The following is a 17,375-nucleotide window of genomic DNA, read 5'->3' as shown; positions in this document are numbered from 1 at the left end:
TCACCAACACTATGGTTTATGTTTTATTCACAGGCAAGTCAACGTTGTCGCAGTAAAAGTCCCAAGATAGCTCCTGGTGCAATAACATGTTCGCTTGCAGTGTTTTACTATTAAGTCTGATGTTTCTCTATTAATATTGCTGCTGCATTAATGTGTATGTTGCATCATGTTACTGCTGTAGATGTGTTTCCGAGCCGCTCCGATTACAACGAGAGTTACAACGAGAACGTGACGTCATATTTACACTAGACGGATCCTTTCTAGCCATAACCCTCCGACAGTGGGTCGCGTTTGCCATTTGATCAATGAAAGGAGAGGAGAGGAGAAAAATGCAACAAAAATGGTCAAAATCCGTTAATATATGGATGACGGGCAATGTCCCCAGTAGAAACCGGGTAAAATAGCCAATAATAATAAAACCGGGAAAAATAGGGGGGAAAGTGAAAAGAAGTGTCCGAAAATAGGCACTCGTGAGGCGGGCAGAGTCCCCTGTCAACTCCCGTTACATTCCTCCAGGCTGGGGGGGTCAAAAGGGCTTGATCAAGGCCGACACAAAGTGCACGGTGGGCTGACTCATCACCTCCGTGATGAGTTTCCATTGTGATTTGAAAACTTCCATCAAACGAGTCCTTCGGTGGGCGGGATAAAAAACGTGTTCGTCATAATCGTCACTTCCTGTACTGACAGTGGAGGTGTCATGAGAGTGCAGCCTGCACCAGAACTGTTCTGAGAGTGGAGGTCTGCAGGCAGGCTCCCATGACTTGTTCTGCAAATTGTGATATCACCTGTAACAGGACTGGGCAGATAAAGAGACAAGTGGTAGTGTAGCAATCACGACAGAGGCAGTGTTCAAGTCCAAAAAATCTTCACTATTATACAGTGGAGTGCTACCAAACTCACTACACACATCAATAGTCTCCTGTTGCTCATACTACAGCAGAGAGTTTGGAAGAATGTGCTTTTGAATAATTTTGGTGAACATTTCTAATGTAAAATCTTCAATAAACGTGGCATCATCTTCAATAACGTTACTATTATACAGTATAAATATTCACCAAAAGTAGTATGACCAACAGGAGACTATTGATGTGTGTGGTGAGTTTGGTAGAAATATAATAATAACGTTATTGAAGATTATACCATATTTATTGAAGATTTTACATTAGAAATGTTCCCCAAAATTATTCAAAAGCACATTATTCCAAACTCTCTGCTGTAGTATGAGCATCAGGAGACTATTGATGTGTGTAGTGAGTTTGGTAGTAATACTGTATAATAGTGAAGTGATTGAATATTATTGTATTCTCTTTTTTCGGTGTTGCACTTTGCAGACGGTCCCTGAGCACTCGCTTCTTCTCCGGCTGAGGAAAGAGACCAATTTAATGTGTCCAGTTTGGAGGACAGCACATATTGGCTTTTTTTTTTATCAACATGTAATTGTAGTTCGTTATGCCCTTGAGCAAGGCACGTAGTCATTGTTCAGCTTCTCTAGCGTCTCAAATGTTCTGCTGCTGGTTTCATTCACCAGAAAACAGGATGTCATTCACGTTTGACTGTTAGTCGAAACAAGACATTTCATGATGATTATAGGATTCGGGTCAAATATTTTTTAAATAATATTTTACATTTTATTGACATAATTGATAGATAATTGATGATTGGCAGAAGAAAAAAAGGGGAGATATATTGATAATAGTATTTGTTGCAGCCCTGAAAGTTTCTCGCTTGAGGCCAGGAAAAGGCTAGTCTCTGTGACATTTTGACCTGTGCTGGACTATGGTGATCTGGGGCCGTATTCACAAAGCATTTTATCTTACCGCTAGGAGTGCTCCTAACTCGCGCTAAAACATTTTACGTAGGAGTTTTTTCTTAAAAGTTAATCACAAAGCAGCTGAGACCTAAACATACTAAGGATAAATCACTAAGAGTGAACTAAGAGTGACGCGCCGTTGCTATGGATTACGTCGATTCTCGTGCATGAGTTTAGAAGCGGTCAGTACGGTGATTGGTTGTTCAGAGCAGGCGGTCTCGGTGAAACTCATTCGCAACATCCCACAAACGAGCCCACTAAATCACAGAAAAAAAAGGAAATAGCCCAGGCTAGAAATGTATTCCTATCAAATAGTTATGGACAGTGCAGTTAGCAGAATACACGCATGATGACAAGTTTGTGCAGACCACGATGATGACGTTGTATATGCATGTTAAAGAGAGAGAGAGAGCAAACAATACAAATACGTAAATTGCATTAAATCAAGGAGGCAATTAAAAGCACCCTGCAAACTATTATCCAATGAGCATATTTCCAGCACTTAAACACTTAAAATAACAGCCCATACCGCCGTTCAAGTCCCCCTATCATGATAAATGAAAGTGAAGACAAAGTTAAACGCAAGTGACACCCAACTGGTACATGGTGCCTCTCAAAAAGCTGCCTCAGACCGCTCTCCATTAAAAAACGCGAATCATGGGTAGATCCAGGCCACTTTGCAACAACAGAATGTTAAAAGTTGCATCAAAAACAATCTGCGTGTTGATGGAATGTACTTTCTTTCTAGTGACGAACACGTCCTCATCTTTTGATGGCGCGATTATTTTTATGTGCGTCCCGTCAATAGCACCGACCACACCGGGCATACCTGCAATTGCCATGAAGTTGGCTTTGATCCTGTGTAGTTGTTGATTGTCCAAAGGAAACCGGATAAACTGTTGGATGATATGTGGTCTAGAGAGGGCGCTGATGGTTTGGTTTATGGCACGGCTGACTGATGGTTGCGATATTCCTAAATCGTCGGCATTGCAAAGTTGCATTTTCCCTGTTGCTAAATATCGTAGTGTTGCGAAACATTTTATTTCCGGACTAATCGGGTTATTCCTGTTAGTCGGGGATGTTATTGCATCCCGCACTAATTCCACAACAAGTTTGATACTCTCACGATTTAGCCTATATCTCTTGATCAATTCACAGTCTTCCATTGTCTCCAAAACATTTCGTCTCGCAGCCATTTTCAGATTCTTTGTGAATAGGTCTTACTGAGTTAGGAGTCCTCTCGAGGACTTTTAAGCTCTCCTAAACTTAGGTGCTACTTTTAGGCCTAAAATACTTTGTGAATTGCTCTTAGTGAATACAATTAGGAGTCCTAAACTTAAGACTGACACGCCCATTATGTTTAGGAGTTTCTCCTAAATTCGCCAGTTAGGAGCTACTTTTAGCCCTAAGATCCTTTGGGAATACAGCCCCTGATCTATATGAATGCACCTGCCCATTGCCTGATCAAGTTAGATGCCGCCTATCACAGTGCGCTGAGATTTGTTACTAACTGTAAAGCACTTACTCATCACTGTACCCTGTATGCCAGGGCAAGTCTGCCATCACTTACTGTTCGGAGGCTCAGTCATTGGTACATGTTTATCTATAAAGCCATGTTGGGTAAACTACCATCTTATATCTGCTCTCTGATCACACAGAGAGTTGCAGGTAGCTATTGCCTGAGATCACATGATGTGTTTTTATTACATGTGCCAAGTGCTATGACTGTTTTAGGTACTAAAGCTTTTATGTTCACTGCTCCTCTAGCTTGGAACACTATGTATTTATTTTTTGAACTGAGCATTTTGGTTCCCCTGCATAATTTTAAAACTCGGATAGATGAAATGTTATTTGATACCTGTCATTGTGAATAGGTTGTAATTTGTACCCCTGTAATTATGTTGTATGAGGTTTTCTGTTGTTTTCATGTGTAACCAACGTGCTGCCGGTCTCCCTTGCAAAAGAGATCTTTGATCTCAATGGGATTTCACCTGGTTAAATAAAGGCTACAAACTAATTCATAGTAACTTAATTAAATATTGTAATTACACATCAAGGGTTGAAATAATACATTTGGTCTGGACTACTTTTCGTGGTGGATTTATACACTACTGTAGATACACATTAATGCAATAGTGAGCAAAACTGATGACTTAATAGGAGTTGTTTTTTACAAAAATGGGGATCTTTGGCACAAAGCAGTAAGAGAATGAGGCTTTACTCACAATACTAAGGAAATACATTCACTTTTGGTTTGAGTCTGAACACCAAATATGTTGATTTTAACAAACATGTAGAACTGTTTCACCTTTAGAGTGACCAATGAGCAGTCAGTAGTTTGCTGACGGTAACTTGATGCTCTTGTGAGCTTTAACCTCAGCTGCTCTAATGTCTCTAAATAACTCCAGACCGAACAGTTTGTCCATAAGGGAGGTTGTGGCTCAGTGGATAGTGTGCTGGACTTCGAATTAGGGGGTAGCAGGTTCGAGTCCCACTGCAGTCAGCATGTCGTTGTGTCCCTGAGACACTTCACCCCAAATTGCTCCTGTGGGGATTGTCCACAGTACTGAGTATGTAAGTCGCTTTGGATAAAAGTGTCTAACATGTAACATGTGATGTAACAATAAGACTTTTCTCATTCCTATGGAATTCTTTTCTGGCAGAAAAACTGATGCCTCAATTAGACAACTAGAAAAACAAGTGCCAAACTTTTTGATAATCAATGTATGGCTTTTCTTGGTTTTATTACATATAAAACTGAAAATGTGTGGGGTTTGGACTCACAAAAAGACATTAAAAGAGTTCTTGGACTTAAAGAAACTGTAATGAATATTTTTCAGTATTTCGGGTATATAACACACCAAACAATGAATCGATTTATCAAGAAAAATAATCTTCAGATCAAACGATAATTAAAATAATCTTTAGTGGCAGCCCTAGATCATATATATTTATTTATTGTTTGGCATGAAAACTTTGAAATGGCACAGTATTAGCCCTATACTTTTACTCTTGTTCACAACAATTTCTGTGCAAAAAACCACACGACAGCAAACTAAAGTATACTAAAGCGGATATTAACGTGATGTTCTCCTCACACAGTGCATCCAGGTTCATTTGCTGGCTAAAAGTGTTAGCCAGTCAGACATTTGGTAACCTGTTGGTGTATCAATCCCTGGTTTGAATGAAAGGAATGAACCCTCCGGCGTTGAGTGGCTGTGATGCAGGCCGCGCAGCGTTGACACAACCAGACAAACTCAAAGGTCCTGAATGTTTTTAAATGTTCAGTCTGCAGTCAGGAGTCAGACTGTGTTCCGTTCTGTTTCTCACATTCAGGTGACGTTGGTGTTAAAGACGGCGGGGACAGGACATCTGGACTCTTTCAGGACTTTATCACAGGTGTTTCAGTGGTGAGCTGTGAGATCGGTTCCACCTTTACACACCTCAACACTGTAATCTTTCATCTGTGATGCTCATGCCTTTATGAATTAATACCAGACATTATTGTTAGATTGCATTCCAACCGCAGACACGTTTCCTTTCCAACCGCAGACACGTTTCCTTTTGATTGTATGCATTTTGGTGTCACTAATAGTGTTGCTGTGGACGAGTGGTGAAAGCAATGCACTAGAAATCCATTGGGGTGTCCCTTTGCAAGTTTGAATCCTGCCGACAACAACAATTTCTGGGCGGCAGTATCTCAGTGTGTATGGACTTGGTTTAGGAGCTGAAGGAACGCCGGTTCAAGTCCTGATTAGATCAAACAGTACAGTCTCTGTGCATCTGTATTCAGACCTAATCTCTATAGGTGCTATGCATGTGTGTATTTCAAATGTGTGTGTATACAATAACAGAGTGGAAAAGTGAATTCCCCCTGGGGATTACTAAAGGGTCATCTTAATGCAGCATCTATTCTTTGAAATGGAAATGCTTTACTACTAACAAAGACACATTATGATGAAGCATGCATTCTTTTTGTACTTGCCTTTACTTAACACCAACAATGACTTATTGCATGAACTATATCTTACCATGAGTCCTTACTATGGTTTATTGTTGAAGTGAGTATAGAAAGTCAAAGTGTGTTCTAAGACTATTGAGTAAACCTATAATTTTATACTAATACAGCGCCTCCATGAGACACAAGTATGTTTTATGGCTGTTGGCATCTAATAGCATAATGTGTGTTTACGTTGTTGAGCTAATTCACAATGAATGCCTCTATAACACACCTAGATGTTGTGTGTGCTGCTGGAAGACTAGATGCATGGGTCAGTTTTCCTTTGAATCTATTCAAGTAAACAAATCCTCTATAGTGTAGATAAAGAACATCACAGATATCAGATTCAACAGTGTTGAGGTCTTCATGAGGAGATTTGCTTTGTGATTCAACTAAACTTGGTGAGCGAGCGTACATTACCTGCAGAAAGTCACAGACATCCAAGTACTACACAGACCCAGATCCACATCAGAGGAAGTTAAACCCGGACGAGCTCTGCCCCCAGAAGATGTTGCATAATGGGATTTTTACAATTCTGGAGAGACAGAGTGCCAGGCAAGGTGGTGGAGACCAAGTGCATCCACACAGAGCAGCAGGGGGGCGTACAATTCCTATGACAGTGTTTGAGCAGGAAGTGCAATCAGACTCAATGCAGTGCAAGAATCAGTGCTTCCATTCAATGACAGAAAACAGAAAGAAAGGAGAGTAAGCTCAACCTCCAGTGAGCTCTGCATCTTTAAACCAGCCAATCAGAGTGAAGCATGTCTCAGTAAGTGGAATCAATTGTTCAATTAAAAGAAACAATTAAACAAATAAAAAACATAAAAATATGAGCGGTTTCCTCCCCCACTGAGGGCGCTTTATAGTGGTTACGTTTCACACAGCATTTGTGCACTTGTTGAAATGGCAGAAAGTAAATATATAATTATGGAGATAATGTTAATAAGCTAGCTACGAGCTAGACAGTTGCAAAATTGTCGCTTTAAAAAGAGAACATGCTCATGTCTGAAATCAAGGACCCATTGTTTAAATATTCCTTTGGATGGTAAATCTGGCAATATGTTCGATAATAAGGACTAAATCCAGGGAAGCTACCGGTAGCATTAGCTCCAGAGTGTGAGAGCTTGCTAGTACTGGTAGCTACTTAACATTAGTTATCAAACGGGCTTGCTAAATATACCGTAAATCTTTTATATTGCTAGCAAGTAACATGAAATTGGGGAAACATTGTTGCTACTTAGCACTTGCTCCTAACCTCTAAGCCTGCTAGCGTAGGCCCCGTGCTGCTGGCAGAGGAGCCATTGACTGCTAGTAATTACAATACAATATATTTTTTATAAGTTTTACACATATATACATATATATATATATATATAAAAAAACATCCGTTCGAGGTGTCCTGTCCACAGTTTACAGACAGCTGGCTGCATTATTGAGCGGCCATTAGGACAAATTGGAAGCAAGTCTGAGGGGCACTGTATACAGATCTTGTTTTATAGAAGGAACTATTATTGTAGGCCAATCCAAGTTTGCTGCTTACTTTTGACAAAATGGTAATTGGGTTTTTTCAACTTCACTATGATTATGATGTTTTACAGAAATTAAGTTCTATAGCATATTTGATCTTAAAACATTTTTTGTTATGGTATTGCCATTAAAAGAATTACAAAAGGCTATAAACTAAGCACACAATGATTGTATGACTTTAGAACACCACCACTAACTTAAAAGCAGCACAGTGCTTGGTGTGAATGGAGGGGTATGTTCTGACTTGTGTTAACCAAAGACCTTATCTCAGGCAGCTAACCAAAACCATTTCAAAAAACCTAGACGAGAAAAGCGGAAGTTCAAAAACTCATTTCACAAATGTAGGACTCATTTCTACAGCACTCTACAGCAGGAATACACAATATGGATGGGGATTAATACAGTTTATATTGGGTAATAATAAGAATTTCTAGTAATTGATTTGTTGATATCACAGGTAGCTGTTCTTGAGATATGATTGGCTGGTTTGGTGACAGACAATGTGTCACCTGATTGGCTGAGTTTTGTCTCCAGACTTCAAGAAATAAGGAAAGGGAGAGAAAGAAAGAAGGAAGGACAGTCCGTTGAGAACAGTGGCTGCATCAGTTCCATTCTGGTATGTTCCAGTTTCAGGTTCAGTTTGTTGTCTGGAGCCGGCTGTCCTCAAACTTGGCTCCAGATTATTTCCCTGGCTGCTCAGTGACCAGCTTTGAGTACAAGAGGGGGTTCATCTAGGTGTGGTTGGCAGGGCCCCTTGATTGGTTACACAGGTGGAGCTGGGGCGGGTCTTTGAGGCACCAGAGGCTGAGATGCAGCAGAAGGTTTGGGTTTTCTGGGAGAGCAAATTGAAAAAATCAAAAGAGAACAATAATAACTGCGACAAGAACCACAATGTTTCAACAACATGTTATACCAAAGATTGGTGCTTAAAGGTGGTGCAGTGATGATGTCTTTTTGTGGGCCAACCCTGACATTTGTTTTGCAAGAGGTGCCTCGACAACAAAGTGATGGGACATTTCCATTGGATTTCGATTTTTCGATTGCAGATAATAAAATATTTTGCCAACAAACGTTTATGATACTTGCATGTTTGGTTCAGCAGGATATTCTCCACATATTAACACAACATTTAGGACTTTTTAAGCATAAATGCAATTGCCAGAAGTAAAAGTTAACGTTAGACCATAAGGGAACTACATCAGATCACCACCGCTAAGATAAAGGCGGGTAATGTTCGGCGGGCTGACGTTTAGAGGTCGAATTTAGGCTCTTGTTGACAACCGCTGTTTCCTTAGACACACATAGAAGCTTCAGACATGAGTGGGGTGTTAACTGACGTATTTCTAAAAATTAATGGGTTAGCAATTATGGGTTATAATGAGCCTGCACACTTACGTTGGAAGTTTCTGATTGAAATCGGTTAAAAAGCACCTTTCAACAAGTAGTTTCTTTAAAAAAAAGCTTATTTTGTGTGCTTACAGAGGAGGAGGAGGAGGCCTCACAGCGTAGGAGGGAGCCGTATTGCTGGTCTCCACCACCTGATGATCACACAAACACACAAAAGTACATTTCTTATTATTTTGAATGTCTTCCTCACTATAATTTTAATCAAGCGATATATTATTATAGAGGAAGCAGTACTTATAGTTATTAAAATGAGCTCTGACTTTATCAGCTGAAACATTAAAGTGATAAACAAATGAAGTCCAAAACCTTTAATATTCAGTTCATTTTTAAATGAGACAGAAAAGCAGATTGAGCTGGTGTCAAATAATAAATTAAAACTTTGTTAAACAATATTTATAATCAATCAAAAGAAATGTTGAACAAACCAGAAAAGTGGCTCAGACTTGAACTTGTTGTACTTTAAGTATACTCATTCCTTTAGTTCACTAAGATTTTGAATGCTGGATTTTTACTTAACTACTACAGATCATTTATACACTGTGGTATTACTGCTATTATAAGAATAGAACATTTGAGTTATTGTTTCACCACCACGATTCAATATTTTAAGAAGCACAAAGACAACCACGCAGAATGTAAAAAGCTTTTTTACAACCAAGAATGTTCCCAAAAAGCATCAGCAAGCGGTATTTAGTAGCAGGATCACAGTAGTAGTATCACAGTAGCATCACAGTATCAGTATTTTACCTCCTGCGGTGGCAGTAGCTGAGCGTGGTGCTTCACATGGAGAGAGAGCAGAGGATGTTAGGACTCATTCATTGGAGTTAGTTGTTATAACACGCACGCACACACACACACACACATAGGCCTGTCGCGATAATCGATAAATTGACTTATCGTACGATAAATAAAAATGGACTCGATAACTTTTCTGAGCTCGATACATTTCCGTTTACATAAAGATGTGACCAGCATTTTAGCCTGGAGCGCTGTGGCTGCCAGGCGCGCTGTGAGGGGCGGGGCTGACACATAGCCAGGTCATGAAACTCCGCGTGCACGTGCAGCAGCGTAGCAGCCAAATTGATAGTATAGCGACAAGCGGGAGACAACGTGTGACTTACTCGCGGGGAATTTAAAGTGAAATGGAATTGGTTACAAAACCTAACTACACTTCTCGATTCTCTGGTGTGGCAGTATTTTGGATTCAAACCAAATCAACGAGGCGAACCTACGGACTTGAATGAGCCGGGCGGTGTGTCGCATTGGTTTAAAAAAGGTAGCGACAAAAGCAGGCAATACCACGCCTTTTAAACCACCTAAAACACAACCACCCCATTCCGTTTTCCCAGCTGGGAGCAAACATGGCAGCTGGAGATGGAGAGCCCCCGCCCGACAATGCAAACATGTTGGTGTTCCTTGCTCGAAAACTTAGAAAAACAGATTTGGATATGGCCTGTTGAGGCATCTGGGTCTTTGACAGTGGACTGTACACTTGACTGTTGTTTTAAGGATGTTTTTTTTGCTTGTGAGATAATGTGTGCTCATATTTATTTATATATATATATATATATGAGAGAGAGAGCTCTGTTTTCCAGCCTGACTATTTAATTTATTGTTTTGGTTGTGTGTGATTTAATTAATTTATTATAATTTAATTAATTGGTTTTATTTATTATATATAATTTATATATTTTAATATTATTTCACATTTCATTTGCAATTTTGAATGTTCAATAAAAAGTTATGTTTGAAAGGATGTACTTGAAATATTATTATATATTATCATTATGTCTAAAATGGTCTTAAAACGGTGCCAACAATATTATCGTTTATCGCAATAATTTCCAGAAAAATGTATCGTCCAACACAATTAATTATCGTGACAGGCCTACACACACACACACACACACACACACACACACACACACACACACACACACACACACACACACACACACACACACACACACACACACACACACACACACACACACACACACACACACACACACACACACACACACACACACACACACACACACACACACACACACACACACACACACACACACACACACACACACACACACACACACACACACACACACACACACGATTTTAAAATCACCGTGGGCCCTGGTAGACCCCCACACACACACAACAATAGAGACTATGTGCAATGATGTAAAAACAAACATAGACTACGACACCACTGCTGTGCCATATGTAAATTGCAAACTTATGAGGTCACTTGTAAATGTAATACTTTTTTTAGGTAAGTGTAACAACAACAAACAGAAAGCACCTGTTAAGAAATTCAAACGGGCCGAGGGGTCACTGATGGATGATTTGATTTAGGGAGGCAGTGTATTGGAGAAAGATTAGAGAGAACAGCAGGTAGTAATCTATGAACTGACTACTTACTCTACAGTTTTACAGGATATGCATGTTTTTATGCCAGCATTTACTTCATGAACTGATTTAACAAACATCAAATAATGAAAAAATAAAAATAACATAGAACAAATCTTTTCTATTTACACTGTGGTAACTATGGACACCTAAGGTCCTGTTTTCACTCATATACATGGATCATTTTGAAAACATATATGTCCACACAATCTTGCATTTACAAAATGTCTATAGGCGTGCACTAATTGAGAAAATAATATAATTGTTTCCCAATAGGTAATGAAAGATTTGACAAATGTAGGCCTCGAGTTGTGTCTCAAAAAAAGTCTCCTAATTACTGATAGATATATAACTAAGATACTGTTAATAACAAGGAAGAGAGCAATAACCAGAAATTTGTGTAAGGCTGATCCCCCCACAAAAGACCAGTGGATGGGTATTATAAGAGAGGTATATATAATGGAACAAATTACTTTCCAACTTAGAATGAGAGTCAATATTTTTGAGAGTAAATGGAAGAAATGGATCGTTTATGACACTGTGGAAAAAGGCTAGGGCATATGCATATGCTTTTCAGGAGACTACTCAATATATCTGTATGCCAATTGTAACCATGACTTGAATTTCAGTTTGATGTTTATTTTATTTATGATCTTGTACTTGTGTTTACTCTCATTGTTATAAGCCAAGAAAAGCCATAAGTACAATGTGATTTGTCGGTTTTGTCTCTCCATTACTGTATGTACAAACTTAACTCAATACAAAATGTATATAATATATATATATATATATATATATATATATATATATATATATAATAATAATAATAATACATTACATTTATAAAGCGCTTTTCCTGGTGCTCGAAGCGCTTAAATATATTTGTGTGTATAATATGCAAAAGCTACATAAGCCAGAAAAGGGGGATTACAACACAGACTACTGTATTATGAATTGTTGAAGTCAAGCAGTAAATAAGTAATAGTAAATATTTTAAGTATCTTACAAATACAGGACTTCTTTATAAAGGAGGTGAAAACTGACTCTAAAATGGATTTCAATTAATTAAAATAAGAATGGATGCATATCATGAAGGAAGATTGCAGGTATTTCCCGCTGCAAAGCCTTAGGGCACCACATAGATACAATTTCTGATATTAAAAAAACCGACTAGAGGTATTTTTCTGCAGCAGTTTCACACACTCAGCTTCTACAGTACATGCTGTTCAAGGTCAACTCACCCCGTCTCTGACAATGTTGTTGGCGTTGCCCCTGGCAACAGATGGAGGGGGAGGCGGTCTGCTGGGATTGGTTGAAGCTGCAGCGCCATCAGCCCTGAAGTCAGGAAGTGAGATAAACTCAGTCACAAGGCTTTCACACATAGTGACATCACAGGATGTCAAGCATTGGTTTGTTAAATGTGAGGGCCACAGAGGAGTTAGTGTGTGTCATTGAACGAAGCACAGAGGACAGCTTTAGAGCAGTTGTTGGAGTGTCATTGAACGGAGCACAGAGGACAGTTTTAGAGCAGTTGTTAGTGTCATTGAACGCAGAACAGAGGACAGCTTTAGAGCAGTTGTTGGAGTGTCATTAAACGCAGCACAGAGGACAGCTTTAGAGCAGTTGTTGGAGTGTCATTGAACGCAGCACAAAGGACAGTTTTAGAGCAGTTGTTAGTGTCATTGAACGCAGCACAGAAGACAGCTTTAGAGCAGTTGTTGGAGTGTCATTGAACGCAGCACAGAGGAAAGCTTTAGAGCAGTTGTTGGAGTGTCATTGAACGGAGCACAGAGGACAGTTTTAGAGCAGTTGTTAGTGTCATTGAACGCAGAACAGAGGACAGCTTTAGAGCAGTTGTTGGAGTGTCATTAAACGCAGCACAGAGGACAGCTTTAGAGCAGTTGTTGGAGTGTCATTGAACGCAGCACAAAGGACAGTTTTAGAGCAGTTGTTAGTGTCATTGAACGCAGCACAGAGGACAGCTTTAGAGCAGTTGTTGGAGTGTCACTGAACGCAGCACAGAGGAAAGCTTTAGAGCAGTTGTTGGAGTGTCATTGAACGCAGAACAGAGGACAGCTTTAGAGCAGTTGTTGGAGTGTCATTAAACGCAGCACAGAGGACAGCTTTAGAGCAGTTGTTGGAGTGTCATTGAACGCAGCACAGAGGACAGCTTTAGAGCAGTTTTTGGAGTGTCATTGAACGCAGCACAGAGGACAGTTTTAGAGCAGTTGTTAGTGTCATTGAACGCAGCACAGAGGACAGCTTTAGAGCAGTTGTTGGAGTGTCATTGAACGCAGCACAGAGGAAAGCTTTAGAGCAGTTGTTGGAGTGTCATTGAACGCAGCACAGAGGACAGTTTTAGAGCAGTTGTTGGAGTGTCATTGAACGCAGCACAGAGGACAGCTTTAGAGCAGTTGTTGGAGTGTCATTGAACGCAGCACAGAGGACAGTTTTAGAGCAGTTGTTGGAGTGTCATTGAACGCAGCACAGAGGACAGCTTTAGAGCAGTTGTTGGAGTGTCATTGAACGCAGCACAGAGGACAGCTTTAGAGCAGTTGTTGGAGTGTCATTGAACGCAGCACAGAGGACAGTTTTAGAGCAGTTGTTGGAGTGTCATTGAACGCAGCACAGAGGACAGCTTTAGAGCAGTTGTTGGAGTCTCATTGAACGCAGCACAGAGGACAGCTTTAGAGCAGTTGTTGGATTGTCATTGAACGCAGCACAGAGGACAGCTTTAGAGCAGTTGTTGGAGTGTCATTGAACGCAGCACAGAGGACAGCTTTAGAGCAGCTGTTAAGAGGTTAATTGAACGCAGCACAGAGGACAGCTTTAGAGCAGCTGTTGGAGTGTGTAACGACGAGACGCCGTTACTAGAGCTCTCGTGAACATGTTTATATAATTTATTGATGTAGTATTTATTTAAATGGTATAAGTCAGGGGTCTGCAACCTTTTTGACCAAAAGAGCCATTTTGCTCCTTTTTCCAAAACATTTTTTTGTCTGGAGCCGCAAAACATATTTCATAGCTTGATAGCTAATAAAGTTGTATTTATTGTTATATCAGACAAAACAAAACAAAAATTGCATTTATTAGGCTATTTATTACATAATATAAAACTGTTAACCTCTAATAAGAAACAAAGAACTCCTATAAGGAGAATTAGAAATAATACACAGGCCTACTTTAAAATAAATTAAACACAGCACTTGAGGAGTCATCTGCACATTTGAAGGAAAAAAAAATATTATTAAAATGGGCCCACTTTGAAATAAATAAAACATATAGCTGCACCCTAAAAAGAGTTAAAGGTAGGTAAGAATGGAAAAACCAGCTCGAGTGCGCTAGAATTTGAAAATACACAACCGGAACAAATATGCCTCTTCCTTCAGACTTTCTCACAGAGTCCCTCCTCCAACACACACGAACGCACACATGACCAATGAGGGCACGAGATAAGTCTGTGCAGTGCACAGATGGAAGGCTGACAGGCAGGTAGGCCATCCAATCATTTTAGCCCTCGTGCTTTTTACAACGCTACGGCTTCCACAGATTAATTTGTTTATGTATTTATTGTCAAAGCATTTAATATATTCATTGCTATCGGGACGTTAAGAGCATTCCATGGAATATAACAAAAACTGTTTTCTGAAATAAATGACATACCCCATTGAATTATGACCAAAGATCGTCAGCTGTCTTCCTCTCCCGTGTTGTTCCTCGACACGTAAAGGCTGCAGCACCTTTGACAACTTCTCTCCACATATCAAACATACCGGTAAACCAGCATTGTTTGCTGTGAAAGCATATAACTCTGTCCGCACAGAATTAAATCCTGTGTTCCTCCGGTACTTTTCTTTGATTTATCCATAGTTCGCTCATCGAGCCGGGGGTCAGGTTATTCGCCTCCAAGAAAAGGTGCTCGCGCGGGACCGTAGCAGGATGTGACGCATATTTTTAATTGACCTAATTAAAACCGTTTTGTTTTTTATTTATGTGTCACAGTATCACCTCAAAATACAAGATACGAAACATTTTCAACCATGCAACAAAATATAAATAGTCCTACAAATACTTTTATTTTATTTCCTTCTTATTTTTGTCTAAACTCAAGGGAGCCAGAGCAGAGGGCTTAAAGGGCCGCATGCGGCCCGAGGGCCGCGGGTTGCCGACCCCTGGTATAAGTGTTCACCCCCATCTTGTCTGTTGCTTCCGGTCGTCTCTGTGTTCCCTCCTGCTGATTACCCAATTGTGTTCACCTGGTGCCCTGTGTTTGCTCCTCCCCCCTCACCTGTGTCTAATTGCTCCCCCCTCACCTGTATCTTGTTAGTCTGTCTGTGTATTTAGGTGCTGTGTCTTGGGAGGCTGGTAGTGTGTGTGAGATCTTTGTGGCTGCAGGATGTGTTCACGGAGAACAGCAGGATTGAGGCTGTGGACTTTGTGCACATTATTTTAATAAATGCCCACGTCGGATTATATTTTTCGACGTTCTACCTCTGCCTCCTTGCTTGGTCGGGCCGCTCAACGGTCAGCTTCACAGAGTGTCATTGAACGCAGCACAGAGGACCGTTTTAGAGCAGTTGTTAGAGTGCCATTGAAAATGTTCTAGAGTGATTGACAGTGTCCATGAACACTACACAGAGGGCACTTTTAATGCAGTTGTAAGAGGGTCATTGAAAGCAGCACAGAGGACAGTTTTAATGCAGTAGTCAGAGTGTCATTGAACTAGACATAAGGGGGAGTTTTATTTTTTTTTGAAGTAGAAAATGTAAAATAATATATGGGGAGTAAAATTGAATAAATAAACAATAACAGAAATACATTGTGAAAAAATAAATAAATACTATAATGTATATTTAATGGGCCTTTTTTTTTAATGCAGAACATAGAATAATTTTAAAACAATTATGAGTGCCATTTAACGTAGCATACAGGACAGTTTTCAGAGTGCCCCTGAATGCAGCACAGAGGAAAGTAGCTGTCACTGAACTGATAATAGAAACAGCTGAGTCATCCTCCGAACAGGAGTTTAGTTACAGAATCAAGGCAAGGCCATTTTATTTAAATAGCACCTTTCAGCACGCGACAATTCAAAGTGCTTTACAAAATAAAAACAAAAGACATTTAAGAATAAATACAGCATAAACACATTATTAAATGGCATTTAAAAACAGGCATAAAAAAGCAAAGATAATGAAATCAATAAACACAGCAGGCACAGAATACATGAATAAAAGGCATACTGCAGTGTGAGTATGAACAGCTCAATTATAAGCAGTCTGGATTTGAAAATAGGAAGTGTTTCAGCGGACGTGCACGATTTGGGCAGTTTGTTCCAGAATGTCGGGGCATAATAGCTAAACGCTGCTTTTCCATGTTTAGCTATTATTCTTGGATCCGAGAGCAGACCCGACCCAGAGGACCTGAGACTCCTGGGTGGTTCATAGCTATGCAGGAGATTGTTTATATAACTCGGTCCTAAGCCATTTAGTGATTTAAAAACTAGCAGTAGTATTTTAAAATCAATTCTTTGGCCGACTGGAAGCCAGTGCAATGATCTCAGAACCGGAGTGATGTGATCCACTTTTCTAGTGTCAGTGAGTACTCGAGCAGCAGCGTTCTGAATCAGCTGCAGCTTTCTGATGGATTTTTTTGTGAGCCCTATGAATACACTATTACAGTAGTCCAGTCTACTGAAAATAAAAGCATGGACAAGTTTTTCTAAATCCTGTTGCGACATTAGTTTTTTAATCCTAGATATGTTCTTCAGGTGATAGTATGCAGACCTAATAACTGTTGTAATGTGACTGTTAAAATTCAGGTCTGAGTCCATCACTACACCTAGATTTCTAGCTTCACGAGTTACTTTATAGTCTGCCGACTGAAGCTCTGCGATTATTTTTAATCGGTCCTTCTTTGCTCCAAAAACAATGATCTCAGTTTTTTGTTTGTTCAATTTGAGAAGGTTCTGAGTCATCCAGTCATTGATGTGCTCAATGCACTTGCTCAGTGCACTTGTAGGAACTAAACCAATTTAGAGCTGTTGCTGAAACTCCCACCCAGTATTCTAGACGGTCTAGCAATATGTTGTGGTCAACAGTGTCAAAGACTCAATACTGGACAATTGAAGTAAGACTTCCTGTCAGAACAAAATCACACCTGCTGAGAAGGATGTTCCTATTCATGCATAGTGTGTAAGTAAACAGTGGCGGCGGGTACTGC

General features: G+C 39.9%; 1 protein-coding gene across 3 annotated transcripts in view; it reads right to left on the bottom strand.

Annotated features, from left to right (window-relative positions):
• Positions 1 to 4,751: 4,751 nt before the first annotated feature.
• Positions 4,752 to 17,375, bottom strand: part of adam9a (ADAM metallopeptidase domain 9a) — an 80,293-nt gene continuing 67,669 nt past the window's right edge. The window contains exons 21-24 of one of the 3 annotated variants that reach the window (XM_079690916.1): positions 12,398 to 12,491; positions 9,492 to 9,521; positions 8,817 to 8,875; positions 4,752 to 8,169 (exon numbers count right to left, since the gene is read on the bottom strand). In XM_079690916.1, the coding sequence (XP_079547042.1) occupies positions 8,100 to 8,169; positions 8,817 to 8,875; positions 9,492 to 9,521; positions 12,398 to 12,491 (253 nt within the window). In that variant the 3' untranslated portion in view covers positions 4,752 to 8,099. Of the gene's footprint in view, positions 8,170 to 8,816; positions 8,876 to 9,491; positions 9,522 to 11,049; positions 11,082 to 12,397; positions 12,492 to 17,375 lie in introns of those variants that run through there. The other 2 variants (XR_013809866.1, XM_079690917.1) reach the window with 2 other exon arrangements.

Source organism: Notothenia rossii (assembly GCF_949606895.1).
Source record: "Notothenia rossii genome assembly, chromosome: 6".
NCBI lineage: Eukaryota > Metazoa > Chordata > Actinopteri > Perciformes > Nototheniidae > Notothenia > Notothenia rossii.
Note: the sequence above shows the minus strand (reverse complement) of the source record. Positions and strands in the feature narration are given on the sequence as shown.